The sequence below is a fragment of the Podarcis liolepis genome (genome assembly GCF_965112155.1).
Source record: "Podarcis liolepis genome assembly, chromosome: 1".
NCBI lineage: Eukaryota > Metazoa > Chordata > Lepidosauria > Squamata > Lacertidae > Podarcis > Podarcis liolepis.
The window spans coordinates 109,353,899-109,370,331 of record NC_139554.1 but is presented as its reverse complement, the minus strand read 5'-3'; the positions used below and the strand labels follow the sequence as shown (position 1 = coordinate 109,370,331).

Below are 16,433 nucleotides of genomic sequence, written 5' to 3'. Positions count from 1 at the left end.
TGTTCATGTGCTATAACCAACTCCAGGTGTGATAAATTTCCAGCCGAGAAAATGTTTTTATGTTAGTCCACCAACACTGCCATCCATCATATTTCCATTATTTTCTTTGCATTCATTATATCTAGACACATACTTCAGAAAATAAAGATTAATACATCCAGGCATAATCTGTCTCAGGTACCCAAATTTTCATTAGTACCCCAAATATGTCACATTGACTAGGACTCTATGTTCTGCTAACTTTATTTCAGAGTTTCAAAACTTGAGCATTTTATTCAACATGGCCCTAAGGAGATTGCTTCAACCAGCATAAGCATTTCTGCTCGCCCAACAGAATATTTTTTAAAAAATGATATTTATTGGAAGTTTAAAAATTACAGAAAAAAGAAAAAAAAGAAAACAATAAAAAAATTAACAGAACATACATTACAATACATAAAAAGAAAAACATAAAAAATACAACAATACAGCAAAAAGAAACAAAAACACTAAAACACACATCCAATATTCCATATCTTTACCTTTCATTTACTTGTTTCATCGACCTCCTCACACCTCCCTTTTTTGTATTCTAGTTCAATTAACTATTTCAGCAAATTCTTTCCATCTTTCTCAATTTTTGTTCTATAATTTATCTTAACGGTCTAACCTTAAATTTTTTCATTTTGGCCCATTATCAATCAGCTTTTACTTAATTCTTTATTACATTTCTGCTAAAACCATATCGCTTCATTCCAGCATCCTTCTAACATTCATTAATTTTGCAATGTTTTTGTAAATATACTTTAAATTTTTTCCAATCTTCTTCCACCGACTCTTCTCCCTGGTCTCGGATTCTGCCAGTCATTTCCGCCGGTTCCATGTAGTCCATCAGCTTCATCTGCCATTCTTCCCTGGTGGGTAGATCTTGTGTCTTCCAATACTTTGCGATAAGTATTCTTGCTGCTGTTGTGGCGTACATAAAAAAATTCCTATCTTTCCTTCACACCAATTGGCCGACCATGCCCAGGAGAAAGGCCTCTGGTTTCTTCAGGAAGGTATATTTAAATACCTTTTTCATTTCATTATAGATCATCTCCCAGAATGCCTTAATCTCTGGGCATGTCCACCAAAGGTGAAAAAATGTACCTTCAGTATCATTACATTTCCAACATTTGTTATCGGGCAAATGATAGATTTTTGCAAGCTTGACTGGTGTTATGTACCACCTGTAGATCATTTTCATTAAATTCTCTTTTAAGACATTACCGTATTTTTCGCCCTATAGGACACACCATCCCATAAGGCGCACCTAGTTTTTTGGGGGGGAAATAAAGGGGGGGAAATAATTTTTTTCCCCAGGCGCGGGGCTGGGGCGGGGGAGGCCCGAGCTTCCCCGACCCCAGCCCCCAAACAGGCAGCTCTCTGCAAGCTGTGGGAGCCCAGCGCTGGCTCCCGCTGCTTGCGGAGAGGTCCGTGAAGCCTGGACGCGCTGATCTCAGCATGCGCAGGCTTCGGCATGCAGGCAACTCTCCGCAAGCAGCGGGAGAGCTCCCGCTGCTTGCGGAGAGGTCCGCGAAGCCTGGAGAGCGAGAGGGGTCGGTGCGCACCGACCCCTCTCGCTCTCCAGGCTTCAGAGAAAGCCTGCATTCACCCCATAGGACGCACACACATTTCCCCTTCATTTTGGAAGGGGAAAAAGTGCGTCCTATAGGGCGAAAAATACGGTACATGCCGTAAACTTCATACCAATGGTCCATAACTGTTCCCAGTCAGCCACCATAATATTATGTCCAACATCTTATGCCCATTTAATCATAGCAGATTTCACCGTTTCATCTTGAGTATTCCATTTCAACAGCAAGTTATACATTCTTGACAAATTCTTAACTTTAGGGTCTAACAATTCTGTTTCCAATTTTGATTTTTCTACCTGGAAGCCTAATTTTTTGTCCAAGTTATATGCCTCCATTATTTGATAATAATGGAGCTAATCTCGTACTCTGTTTTTTAATTTTTCAAAGCTCTGCAGTTTTAATCTGTCACCCTCTTGTTCCAAAATTTCCCAATACTTCGGCCATTTGGCCTCCATATTGAGTTTTTTCTGAGCCTTTGCTTCCACTGGTGACAACCATCTTGGGGTTTTATTTTCTAACAAATCCTTATATCTTATCCAAACATTAAGCAGTGCTTTTCTGACAATATGGTTTTTGAACGCTTTGTGTGCTTTAACCTTATCATACCACAAATATGCATGCCAACCAAATACATTATTGAAACCTTCCAAATCCAACACATCCGTGTTTTCAAAAAGCATCCATTCTCTCAGCCAACAAAATGCGGCTGATTCATAATAAAGTTTAAGGTCTGGCAGGACAAATCCACCTCTTTCTTTAGCATCTGTTAATATCTTAAATTTTATACGGGGCTTCTTGCCCTGCCAGACAAATCTAGAGATATCTCTCTGCCACTTCTTGCAACAGTCCATTTTGTCCAAAATTTGCAGTGTTTGAAACAAAAACAGCATTCTTGGCAATAAGTTCATTTTTATCACAGCAATTCGGCCTAACAACGATAGCTTCAAATTTGACCATATTTCTAAATCCTTTTTCACTTCAGTCCAACATTTTTCATAGTTATCCTTAAATAAATTCACATTCTTAGCAGTCATGTTAACTCCTAGATATTTCACTTTCTTAACCAGTGTCAATCCAGTCTCCTGAAAATTATCTCTCTCAATCTCAGTTAGATTCTTCTCTAAAACCTTAGTTTTTGTCTTATTCAACTTAAAACCTGCTACCTGACCAAATTCTTGAATTAGTTCTAATACTCTTTTAGTGCTAGATTCTGGCTCCTGTAAAGTCAATACCAAATCGTCAGCAAATGCTTTCAATTTGTACTGTTTAGCTCCCACTTGTATACCTTTAACCAATTGGTCCCTTCTAATTATGTTTAACAAAATCTCCAGGACCAATATAAAAAGCAATGGAGAGATTGGGCAACCTTGTCGTGTTCCTTTCTCAATCTTAAATTCTTCCGTCACTACATTGTTCACAATTAATTTGGCCTTCTGTTCTGAATAAATTGCACCTATACCATTTCCAAAACCTTGACCAACCCCCATCCCCAATAAATTCTTCTTCATAAAACTCCAGGAAATGTTGTCAAAGGCTTTATCCGCGTCCACAAATATCAAAACTGCTTTGGTATTAATCTTCACTTGTAATTTTTCTAAGATATTAATTATATTCCTCGTACTATCAGACAAGTGTCTGCCCGCTTGATCTTTATGGATTTCTTCTGTTAACACCTTTTTTAATCTTTTAGCCAAAATGTCTGCAAAATTTTTATAGTCCACATTAAGCAGTGATATGGGGCGGTAGTTCTTGAGCTGTGTCTTTTCAGTCTCTGTTTTCAGTATAAGTGTGATGTAAGCTTCCTTCCATGACTCTGGTGCCCTTTTCCCTTCCAATATTTCATTACAGACTTCCTTTAAAGGTTGTATTAACCATTCTTTCAAAGATCTGTAATATCTTGAAGTCAGTCCATCCGGTCCTGGAGATTTGCCTAATTGCATATTCTGAATGGCCCCTTCTACTTCCTGTTCCGTTATTTTGTAATTCAGCATTAATTTATTTTCTTGGGGAATTTTTTGTAGTCCATTCATTTTCAAAAATTTATCAATATCCATTTCTTTCTGCTTCTCCTGTGTATATAGTTGTTTAAAATACCTCTGGAAGCACTTTCTAATTTCCACTGGATTCTGTATATTCTTTCCTTCCACTTCCAAATTCGTGATGGTATTAAGTTTTTGTCTTTTTTTCATTTGCCAAGCCAACAGTTTCCCATACTTATTTGCCAATTCAAATGTCTTTTGTCTCATCTGTTTGATCTTCCATTCTATTTCCTGATTCATCATTTTCATGTATTGTACTTGATATAACTTTATCTCTTTCAAAATCTCCTGGGACTTTGGTTTCACCCTCAAATTCTTCTCCCCTTCTTTTATTTTTTCCAGGATTTTGTCTTTTTTCTCATTTTGCATTCTCTTCTTAATTGCGTTCTGTTGTATCAAAAATCCTCTCATGACAGCTTTACTTGCATCCCAGATTACTCTTTTTTCCACAGTAGTGTTCATATTTATCTCAAAATAGTCTCTCAAAGTTTTTTGGGCCTTCTTAGTAAATTCTTCATTCCTAAACAAAGTATCATTCATCCTCCATCTAAAGGAACCAATTGGCATCAATTTCATTTCCATCTTCACGGCATTATGATCGGAGCAGGTCTTAGGGCAGATTTCAACTTTGCTAGTCTTCGGAGCCAGTCCTCTGGTTACCCAAATTTGGTCAATTCTTGTCCATGTCATTTTAGCCTCGGAGAAGAAAGTTCCCTCTCTTCCCAGAGGGTTCTTCGTTCTCCAGATATCAACTAAGTCCATATTTTCAGTCATATCAAAGAAAGTTTTTGATAGTCTTCCATCCTTGGTGACTATCTGTCTTTGTGCCTTATCCATATTTGTAGACACTACGCCATTCATATCTCCCATCAAAATCATATTGTAATCCATATAGTCCATCAGAGTCTCATGTAACTTCTTAAAGAATTCTGATTTTCCTTCATTTGGTGCGTAAATACCTATTATCAGGAATTTTTCTCCTTGCGTTTGAATTTCAATTGCTACAAATCTTCCTTGATTATCTTTAAATATAAATTTTGGTGATAGACTCTCCTTTGCATAGAGGACCACTCCTCTCTTTTTTTACTTTATCTGATGAGATAAATTCTTGGCCTAATCTTTTATTATTCAATAACTTCCTGTGTAACCTTGTCACATGTGTTTCTTGTAAACAAATCAAGTCCAAATGCTCTTTTTTTCAATAAATGAAATACTCTCCGCCTTTTTTTCAGGGCTGTTCAGTCCGTTCACATTCCATCTCAAGACCTGGAGCGCCATCATGTGGTTACTTTGGTACCCCCCCCCAACTGCCCCCAAAGCTTGCTCCTCTTCTGTTGGTGGTGGTGTTGGCACGTTCACTGGGGGGTCCAATCCAAAAGATAATGTCGATATGTCCAATGTTCCCCTGTTTGGTGATCTTCTCTCCAATGCTGTTGGCTCTTTTCCAATTCCCTTCTGCAGGTCTTCTTCGTATTTAAACAGAAACTTTATTTTATCTTCTACTGATCTTATATTTATTTTCCTTCCTTTGAAACTGAAGGATAGGCCTTGAGGAAATTCCCACCTGAAGATGATTTTGTTCCTTCTCAACAGGGCAACCAAATCTCCAAAGTTGGACCAAAGGTCCAAAAGATGTTTTGGGATGTCTTTAAATATTTCCACTCTTGACTGATGTATTACCAAAGTCTTCTCGTAATGCCAGCCCAAAATTTTGTCTCTCTCTTCTTTAGATCGGAGGGTAATCAAACAGTCTCTTATTCTGTTCTTCTCCTTCTTCCCTCCTCTTCCCAGTCTGAAGGCCCTCACAATTCTAAACTCTTCTTTTTCCAAATCCAAGTCCCAATGATCTGCAAATTCCTCCGTGAGATAGTCTATCAGGCAGTCTTTTTCCAGTTCAGGTACAGCTCTAATCCTCAAGTTTGTCTGTTTTTCCTTAAGCTCAATCATAGAAAGCGCCAACTTATGGTCCTCAAGTTGCTTCTGAAGGTCTGGAACTCTCTCTGTTTCCAGCTTAGTTACCTTCGCTTCCACAGCAACAACCTTTTCCTTAACTTCCTCTGCGATCTGTCGAGTTGAATTAGACTCCTGAATCAATTTCTCAATAGCTTCTGTATTTGAATTAACTTTTTGTCCCAAACTATTTATACTTTGTGTATTCTGATTTATACTTTGTGTATTCTGATCCAATTTTTTATTCATTTGTTCCAATGATTCATTTATTTTGCTCAGAGCAAGTGCCAGAGCCTCTTCTGAAATCATTCCTTTTGGTTTAGTATGCGTTGATACAGCCACAGATGAAGCAGGAGGGCCAGATGTAGAAACTCTTCGCCAAGACTTCCCAGACCTTGTTATTTTGTCTTGGATTGGCGGGTCTATTTTTTCTTTTCCATCTGCCATAACACTTAAGACTCTGGGACTGTGGAACTGACCTTGAAGGGCTTATCTTTAGAATTGGAAAATTCCAATCCTTGTAGCAATTTCAAAGTCCTCCTCTAGAGGGAAATAGTTACTATTTATATTGTGTTAGTCCAAAATGTCGCTTTTTTAAAAAACCACAATTGCACCAGTATATTTAGTATCAAATCTCAGCTACTATTACTCAGTTTCTTTTACTCCTTTTAGTCCCTTTTGAGTCAGAAGAGGGTAATTGAAACAATGTATCACTCTTGTTTCACTAACTGTCAATGAACGGTCTATTCACAGTCTATGCAGAGGTCCAGAATACAACAATCTTAGTGGCAGCCCATTCCCAGGTTCTGAGCGATGGAAATTTAGCTTCTTTCCCTCTCTTTTTGCAGGCAAATATTGTCCAAAAACTCCCCCCCCCCTTTTCCTGCTTCCAGGGGGGGGGGGTTCGCTATTTTTAGTGGTGGAAATTTAGACGTTTAAAGTAAACTTTCCAAGGCTTTAGCTTAATCCTGTTTGCTTCCGACTGTTTACTGCTCGCCCAACAGAATAATCTCTCCGCTCCTGCTGTGTGCTGTCTCCTAACCTTCCCAAGCAGATCTGGGCATGGGGAAAAGGGATGAAGCCCATTCTGCTAGCAGGAATCATTGAACTGGCTGTTGCTAGCACAACTATTTACCTGAATATGGTCATTGCTCTTTGGGGAGTGAGATATCTAGAGTGCATGACATCTAGACATGAATGTCTCTTTCATGGGTTATAAAGATATATAGCCATTATAAGGTGAATAAAGACAAATGCAGGGCACTGTAATTCTATTGCTTGACATCTGGCAAACCTCTGGTGTCTCAAATGCCCACAAGCATAGCCCATCCTTGTATCTCAGGATTCTGCATGCAATTATGAGAACTAAAAACTTTGTAGAAAATAAAATCTGTACACATGAGGATCACACAAATGCACGAAACACACCGAGCTTAGAAATGCTAATATCAGATTGGTCAAGAGATGTGGGACATAACATAATGTTTGAAGACTGGGAAAGGTTGTGGAGGAAAGGGGTCAAGTTCACTGCATGTATGGTGTTAAAGGAAAATATTATGAAAATGATGTATAGATGGTACTTAACTCCTGTAAAATTAGCAAAGATCTATCACAATAATGATAAGCTTTGTTGGAAATGTAAAGAAAAAGAAGGTACCTTTTATCATATGTGGTGGACCTGCCCCAAGGGGAAAGACTTCTGGGAGAGGATTTATAATGAATTGAAAAAAATGTTGAAATATGCATTTATTAAGAAACCAGAGGCCTTTCTTCTTGGAATGACAGGTTTGGAATTGCCCAAGAAAGATGTTAGATTGCTTTTGTATGCCACAACTACAGCTAGAATTTTGTTAGCCAAGAATTGGAAAACACAAGAAGTGCCAACAGTGGAGGAATGGCAGATGAAGATGATGGACTTTTCGGAGCTAGCCGACCTGACTGGAAGAGTCCGCGACCAGAAGGAGGAGGAGTACCAGGAGGAATGGATGAAATCCAAAGACTATTTAGTTAAATATGCTAAGATAATTTAAACAGAAATACATGCAAATACCAGATAGGCTTAGGATTTAAATATGTGACGTTATAGAATAATATGTTTAAATTTAAAATGAAAAGAAAGAAAGATGTTAATTGATTAAGTAAATTTTATGAGAAAATTGTTTTGGAAAACTGTTACAATGATGTACATTGAAACTCAGCCAGGAGGATTTGAGGAAGTCACTTAACAATGTTACTAAGAGTAGAATAATTACAGTTAGGATTTATGTTTGTTTGTTTGTTCATAAATTTTGGAAAATCAATTAAAAAAATTGGGGGGGGGATGCTAATATCAGAGTCCTTCTATAGGTAGTATCTGACGCCCAGTAAATTGCTTAAAATGTACAAGGGAGGGTCCAAACTGTGGTGGAATGTTACCCTCCTCAACTCTGCTGCACACTCCACCAAGCTATCCTGGTGCAGTTGTGAGTCCTGACAAGGCCCACCACTGCTGCAAGGTTTGTTGCCACTGCTGCAAGGTCTCTGCCGAGGTCCACTAAGGCCATTGACATACTTCTGGAAGCTGGTGCCACACGAAAAAAAACAATTTCTGCTCACCCAGTAAAAGGAGGTTCCTGAGCTGACTGATCTGCCCACTCTTCCAATCTTGGCTAAGTGAATCAGTCTCCTAACCTTAAGCCAAGAAATAGTATTCTCTACGAAACTGAGTATCAATATACATATCAAGGCTTTGAGTTTAGACCACTGAAGAAGTCTGGAAAACTACTTTGGGAGTATGTTACCTACAAGCCCCAGTAAAAGGGCCCCATCAGGGGTGAATAGCGGTCACTTGCTTACTTTGACTGCCAGGGCAAAACAAGTGTGAAACGCCGGCACCCTGTCCGCAACTTCATTAAGATCCATCTACAACTTCACTAGCATGGATTGCCTATTATTCAACCAGTTTCGCTTCTCCAAATCTTCTTACAGATCTCCCTCAGTCCCTGTCGGACCTCTGTTCCTGCTCTCTTAGTCCCACTTCCTCAATAAACTTTACCTCAACTCGCATTTTCAACATCATAATGTCAATGCGAAGGAATAAGGCCCCCGGCCCAGACATGGTCCCGTTAGACCTTTTCCTGACTGATCCTCTTTGGTGGAGCGAACACCTGACTCCTGTATTCACCGCTATCTCCTCCACCCTAGACATCCCCGACTCCTGGAGAGAAGCTATAATAGTTCCGATCTTCAAAGGCGGCCAGCCAAACATCCCTAGGAACTATCGCCCCATCAGTTTATTATCCATCCTGGGGAAAATATTTGCCGCTGTTTTATTGGAGGAACTTCTCTCATGGGTCCAGGGGAGGAACATTCTACCGCTGGAACAGACTGGTTTCCGAAAGTCAGCGTCAACCATGGACCACTGTCTAACTCTCTATCACCTTGCCAGTAAATACACTGCTCCAAGGCAAGGCCACCTATTTGCTGCTTTCATGGACCTGGAGGCCGCCTTTGATTCCATTCCTAGGCAGAGATTATGGTCCAAACCTGCCCATCTGGGAATTGATTCGCACCTCCTCTTCCTAATTATTTCCCTTTATTCAAACACCACAGCTCGCGTCCGAAGTGGTCCAAACGGCTCCCTCACTACTCCATTTCCAACGGCCAAGGGCGTCCGACAAGGTTGTCTCTTGGCCCCTTTATTGTTTAATCTCTATCTTCACGATGCAATTTCCACTTTGAAGCTAGCATCTAAGTATCCTCCTCACTTAGCAGGCCACCCCGTTGCTTCCCTTTTCTATGCTGATGATGCCGTCATCTTATCCAGAACAGCTGCGGACCTAGCAAACGCAGTTAACGCATTTATCGCCTATTGTAAGGCGGAAGCTCTTAATATTAATTATAAAAAATCGAAAGTCCTCCACTTCACTCGTTCCCGCAAACTCAAGTTGGAGCCACTTAAGATCACAGGTGGCTACTTAGAAAAGGTAAAAGCCTTTAAATATCTAGGCATAATATTCACTTATAATCTCTCCTGGACCACCCATCTACAATCTGCCTTTCTCGCTGCAACCACGACCTCTAACGCCATTGTCCGATTTTACCACCAGAAGGGCGGCAAACACCTTCCAGCAGCAATTCAAATATTTAATGCCAAAGTTGTCCCTAAATTATTATATGGATGCGAAGTATGGACTACAGCAATATCAGGTAACTTGGATCGCCCACTTCATATGTTCCTGAGATCTCTTTCCAGCGTCCCGAGATGTGTCTCAGGTGCAGCCCTACGACTCGAGTTCGCCCAGTCCTCAATTGTTAAACGAGCATGGAGTCGAGCCATTTCCTACAGCTTCCACCTACTAACATCGGATGCTCGAATTAGAGGTGGTTTTTCCAATCTGATCCTAAGAGATATTAATAATTCCCCTTGGAAAACTACAATTAACCTCAAATTCCGCTCTCTTCTCAATTTGAACTGTAAAACTGTTCTTAACTTAGAGTGTATCAGCCCGGCGGCCCTACCTCTAATTAAAAAGAAACTACAGCAACTTGACTTTTCTAACACAGCTTCCTATGCAAGAGGACCGTGTTCAGGCCTAGCCCTAGCTATTCCACCCCCTGAAGGGGCCCTTCTATACTGCTTCACAATTTCTTCGGAGGCTAAGCGTAGGGACTTTACCTGTGCCCGTCTCAACTGTTTTCCTACAGCAGTTCTGTCGGGTCGTTATTCCAGAGTTCCCATTGCAAATAGAACATGCTCCTGTAATGACACGGCCCTGGAGACTATGGAACATGTAATGCTCTTCTGTCCCAACTGGACAGATGAAAGATCTCAGTTTTTAACTCCCCTCGTGAATAAGCTTCATCTCCCAATCCAGCCTTGGATAGTGTCCCTCTTTCTGCAGGATTCTGATTGTTGGATTACCGAGATGACAGCAAACTTCCTGCTTAGTGTGATGAAGAGGAAAGCAGCACCAACTTCTTCTTTAACACCACAGCTGCAGTCGATACGCCGCACAACCGAACGAAGTTCCAAGTAGCCTTATTGTACAAGGACAATCGAGCTAGGACATATCTGAGGAGCTGAAGGACCTTTTAACGGTCCTCCTCCAGCCTCAGCAGTTTTTTTTCCCCTTTGTTTAAGTAATCGCCCAGGACGATATCTACCTTTACCTCCCCACCCCTATTTTATGTTGTTATCTCAATGTATATCATGCTATGGCCACACGGCTAATGCAATAAAATAAACTCAAACTCACTAGCATCTCTCGGTATTGTGAACAACACCGAACTTACATCTTGTTGGTATCTTCATGAACTTACATAAAAAGATGAAGAGGCCTGTGGCCAGGGCAGGCCAGGTCATCCTTTTTTATACCTGCTGCTGGGATTGACAAAGCTGCCTCTGATTGGTTGACAAGGAATTCTTTGATTGACAAGGCATCTGACCCTCACCTTCATCTCATAGCTCACCAGTTAACCAATTAACCAACTCTAGGCCAAACCAATCAACCAACTAGAAGGATTACTGTTCATCTCTTTTCCTTAGGGTCTCAACCAAAGTTTTTTCTGGTTCTTGTGGATGATTATAGCTGGTATACTTGGGTATACTTGTTAAAACACAAAAGTGAAACTGGTCAACTGACTAAAAATTGGGTGAACTATATAGAAAGGCAGTTTCCCTACAAAGTTACCCAATTGCAAAATGACCGTGGAGGCAAGTTCATGTCTGAAGCCCTCCAGATATGGTTGAAAAAGTGTGGTATTAGTCACCATAAATTGTGTCCTTTTTCGCCTGAAGAAAATTCAGTTGCAGAACGCAAGATAAGGTCTTTGCAAACGATGTTAGATTCTATGCTATGTGATTCTGGCTTATCCAGGAAGTTTTGGGTGGAAGGAATTCTCTGTGTTAATTACATACAGAACAGATTGTTTCATTCTACCATAAACAATACCCCTCATTTTTTGCTTTATGGAAAAAAAACCCTTTTTGGACCATGTTAAAACTTTAGGTTGTTGGGCTTGGATTCTCATCCCAAAAGGACAGAGAAGGAAAGGCGATCCCAAGGCAAAGAAACTTAGGTTTGTTGGCTATCAAAGTTGGTAAAAGGGTATCGTTTTGCACTAGGGCATGGCAGAGTTGTGATATCAAGGCATGCAGAGTTTTGTGAGCAAGATGGTTGGGCTCGTTTACATGGAAATTCAGAAGTTGTTTTATCTTCAGATGATACAGATAAATTTGTGAAATCTGAGGAAGAAAAGCCACAAATTAAAGAAAGTTCTGAAAGTGATAGTGATGAGGAATCAGGGGATGAGGGTCCCAGCACACAATCTCCTAAAGCTGAACCAATTTCTCCTGAGCAAGATGAATCAGAAGGGGAAGATAGTTCAGAGGGGGAAAGTGCTCAAGTTAGAAGATCACAAAGAAGCAATAAGGGGGTACCTCCAGAAAGGTTTACTATACAAAAAGTTAAAACTGCTGATGTGAAGAAAGAACCTCGTGATTATGAGGAGGTTTTAAAGTTACCACACCAGGAAATGGTAATGTGGAAAAATGCAATGAGAGCAGAAATGAAATCTTTGGCAGAACATAATGTGTTTACTTTCGAGCCATTGCCAGAAGGAAAAAAGGCAGTGGACTGTAGATGGGTGTATAAAATAAAACACTTGGCAGATGGTAGTGTTAAGTACAAAGCTAGGCTGCTTTACGCAAAGAAAAGGTGAAAGTTTTGATGAAACCTTTTCTCCTACTGCAAGGAGCAAAAGTGTACGTTTATTGCTAGCTCTTGCAGCACAACGTGGGTTTAAGGTAAATCATTTTGATATTGAAACAGCTTATCTTAATGCAAATGTTCATGAAGAAATTTTTATGAATCAAGCACCAGGATTTGAGGCAGGCGAACAGAGTTCTGTATATAGGTTACACAAAGCAATCTATGGGCTCAAACAATCAGCTAGAAATTGGAACGAGTGTCTTGATAATGCTTTAAAAAATCTTGGCTTTAAAAGAAGCTTAGCTGATAACTGCTTGTACACTAAAGGAAGGGGTGATAAACAAGAATTATGTTTGTCTTATGTTGATGATTTGCTTTTTTCTACAAAAAATGACAAACAAGTGGAAAAATTTGCAGAACAACTAAGAAAGGAATTTAAAGTAAGAGATTTGCGTCCAGTAAAAAATTATCTCGGTCTAGAAATTCAAAGGACAAACGGTGGAAGTTTTTTGTTGAGTCAAAAAGATAAAATAATGGAGTTACTTGAAAGAAACAATATGCAAAACAGCAAGGGAGTAAAAACCCCAATGGAAATAGGTTTTTTCAAGAATGAAGGAGAATGCACAGAACCAGTAAATCCTGAAATGTACCATTCAATAGTTGGAAGTTTATTATACATTTCATTGTGGAGCAGACCAGATTTGAGTTATGCAGTTGGAATACTGAGCAGACTAGTAACCTGTCCCACAGAAAATTCCTGGAAGGGTTTAAAACGTATTTTCCATTGTTTAAAACATACAATTGATGATTGTTTAAGATTTCCGTCTTCAGGGTCTACAAAATTGCAGTGTTATATTGACAGCGATTGGGCCAACCTGCCTGATAGAAAATCCATTTCTGGTATGGTGTTTCAATTTGGGGATTCCTTGATAGGTTGGAAGTCCAAAAAGCAAGGGATCGTGGCTACATCTTCAACAGAGGCTGAATACTGTGCTTTATTGGAGTTTTGTCATGAAATAAAATTTTACGTTCAACTCCTCAGTGATTTAGATATACAATGTGATTGTCCAGTTCAAATATGGGAAGACAATCAAGCTGTGATAAATTTGGCTGGATCTGAGCAGTTTAAAAATAAATCCAAACATTTAGAAATTAAGTATCAAAATGTAAATTAAAATGTTAAGCAAAACCTGATAATGCTAAAATATTGTGAAAGTATGCAAAATGTGGCTGATATATTTACAAAAGCACTAACTTTTGAGAAACATGCACAACTAGTGGCAAAATTAGGAATTGTTGTGCATGATGTATAAATATGTTCTGTATATGGTTAAAGTACTGTTGTTTCTGTTTCTGTTTGAATGAGAGGGGGTGTTGGGAGACATTCTGCACAGAAACATGTTTGTACCATTAAGAACAGTTTTCTGTAAGCTCTGGGCTAATTGGTTGCAGCTGGCCATGGCTACAAAATGAGAAAAGCTGCAGTTTGAACTCTGCCTGCAGGAAAAACACCCACAGGCTTTGCTGTTTGTTGTTTTGAAATAAAGTCCTTATTTAGTTTGGTTTTACACCAGTCTCATGGTGTCACAGTCTTTGTCAACTGCCATCAGTGGAAAATCCCCCTCTAACATGAAGTATTTACGCTGTAGAAATCCTCCTCCTCCTTTGGGGCTCACAATTATAAAAGCATGAGACAAAAAGAGCTGGAAGGAAAGAGGAAACTTTGCACAATCTGGAAGAGAGTGAAAGAAGGAAAGAGTGGTAAAGGAATTTTTTTTAAAAAAACACCTCAGAATAGGTGTGGGGGGAGAAGAAGGGCAGGCCTATGCCTTGGGCAGGCCTCTTATATAGCTGCTGGGATTGACAAAGCTGCCTCTGATTGGTTGACAAGGCATCTGACCCTCACCTTAATCTCATAGCTCACCAATTAACGAATGAACCAACTGATAGCCAAATGAATCAACCAACTAGAAGGATTACTGTTCATCTCTTTTCCTTAGCGTCTCCTTATTTTCAATGGAGAAATGTTGGGGGGTATGGAATTATCTGACTCCTGAGCCGTCTGAAGGCAATCCTGTACAGTGAAGGGTTTTTTTAAACGTTTAATGTTTTATTATTTTTTTATATATGTTGGATGCCACCTAGAGTGGCTGGGGCAAAGCAGTCAGATGTGTGGTGTATAAAGAATAACATTATCATTATGGAATGGGGCGTCCCTATTTCCATCAGAGAAATGTTGGGGGGCATGCTAGGTATATTTCAAAAAGGAAAGGGTATGAAAAACTCTGGATTGGGAGAAGGTAAAGTGTGGGAACGCACTGATTTGGAGGAGAAGGGGAAGAAGAGCTTGCTATCCACATTACATAACAATACAGAGGAGTTCTGGACGTCTGGGTGACCTTGGGTCAGAAACCCAATCTCATCTACCCCATCCATGTTATTGCTCCTCCTAACCGTGAACTCAAGATGGTGGGTGCACCTCCACTGTAGCCAAAAGGAGATCACTGAGAAATATTACTATGCTTGGGGGAACTTGTGTTTCTTGTTCCTGATCAGAAGGATGCTGCAGATGAGGCCTGGCTGCAATATCCACACCGAACATAGAAAGAAAATTTAAAACACATGGGTTCCCCCAAAATAATCCTGGGAAATGGTAGTTTACAGAGCTGCAATTTCCAGCACTCTAAACAAACTACAGTTCCCAAGATTATTTCAGGGAAGCCATTCGTCCCTGCCTCTGCCCTGCCTCCCCTCCATTTTTCCTTTCTCCTCTCTACTGAGGCCCTCCATAGAAAAATGTTTGGGGTGGGGAGAAACTGGGACAAGAGCTAGAATGATTCAACTGAGAATGCTAAATAAACCATGGAATATAGATTGGCACTTGATGTTTGTGTTTGTGTGCAATGCACTTGGAGGGAATAGCTGGCTGGAACCCTAAACAGAAGCAGCAGAATGCACTGCAACATTTTCTTGCAGGTCCCATTTGTGATTTAGCCCATATGAAGTCCCTACTTTTGTGGCCTTTCTAGGCTTTGCCCTCAGGTGAGAAGAGCTTTGAGCCCGGGACAGGGAAATGGGAGTCAAACAGACACTCAAGGAATAATTTCAGAGAAAAAGCTTTATTTCTACCCTCTGGGTAATTACTGTGTGTATATTAGTCACCAACGTGTTGCATGAGTTGTACCACTCTCCCAATCTGGCAATGATGAGCAGGCAAGGGGGGTGGCAGCCCACCAGGAGACGGGTTCCTGGATAGGCATTGGTAGAGCGATAGTCTCGTAATCTGGGGAACCGGGTTCGCGTCTCCGCTCCTCCACATGCAGCTGCTGGGTGACCTTGGGCCAGTCACACTTTTTTGAAGTCTCTCAGCCCCACTCACCTCACAGAGTGTTTGTTGTGGGGGAAGAAGGGAAAGGAGAATGTTAGCCGCTTTGAGACTCCTGAAGGGGAGTGAAAGGCGGGATATCAAATCCAAACTCCTCCTCTTCTTCTTCTTCTTCTTCATCTTCATCTTCATCTTCATCTTCATCTTCATCTTCATCTTCATCTTCATCTTCATCTTCTGGAGCTGCTTTCCTGGTGCAGCCTTCCTGGAGGGTCTGTTTCCAAAGCTGCCACCAGTGGGCAATCACTTATTTGCAGGGTGAAACAGCCCATAGCATGAATGCAGTTTGTGCATACCTGCAACAAAAGTAATGCAAATGAACACCCAACTATTTGCTGGCTTTTTAGAAAAACTTTTCTCTCTCTCTCTATCAAAAATTATTTAAAGAAAATCCTAAGAGGCTGATAACCATAAGCCAGAGGGAGACGGAGAAACAAAAAAGAGCTTGCATGTTTTTCTTCCTCTGGTAAACAGGATATTCTTAGCCTCATCTTGTTATCTTCCATGGACAAAGCTCCCATGGTGAATGCTTCAGAAAATGGGTTTGGTAATACTAATATGTCACTGCTATTATTAAGTGTCATCTATTGAAGCATCCTAACAAGAATCAATATTACAGTCGGGTTTACGAGACTGCATCATCCAAGCTGCATTACTCAAAAATACATTTTAGAAAACACCGGACTCACTTTCGCTTATCATCTTTCACCTCTAAACTTGAGTAAATTGAGGGGAGTGCCTATTAAATTAA

The 16,433-nt window shown here is 40.3% G+C and overlaps 1 protein-coding gene across 1 annotated transcript; it reads right to left on the bottom strand.

The window, feature by feature from the left end:
- Window positions 1-457: 457 nt before the first annotated feature.
- Window positions 458-6,480, bottom strand: LOC310704000 (uncharacterized protein). The gene is made up of 2 exons (XM_083496946.1): window positions 4,615-6,480; window positions 458-980 (listed from the first exon to the last, which is right to left on the bottom strand). The coding sequence occupies exon 1, from the start codon at window positions 6,050-6,052 to the stop codon at window positions 4,832-4,834; it is 1,221 nt and encodes a 406-aa protein (XP_083353072.1). The 5' UTR covers window positions 6,053-6,480; the 3' UTR covers window positions 458-980; window positions 4,615-4,831.
- Between the last annotated feature and the right edge of the window lie 9,953 nt (window positions 6,481-16,433).

Coding starts and splice junctions, on each gene's coding strand:
- LOC310704000 (XM_083496946.1), bottom strand. CDS start 6,052: ATGGCAGATGGAAAAGAAAAAATAGACCCGCCAATCCAAGACAAAATA.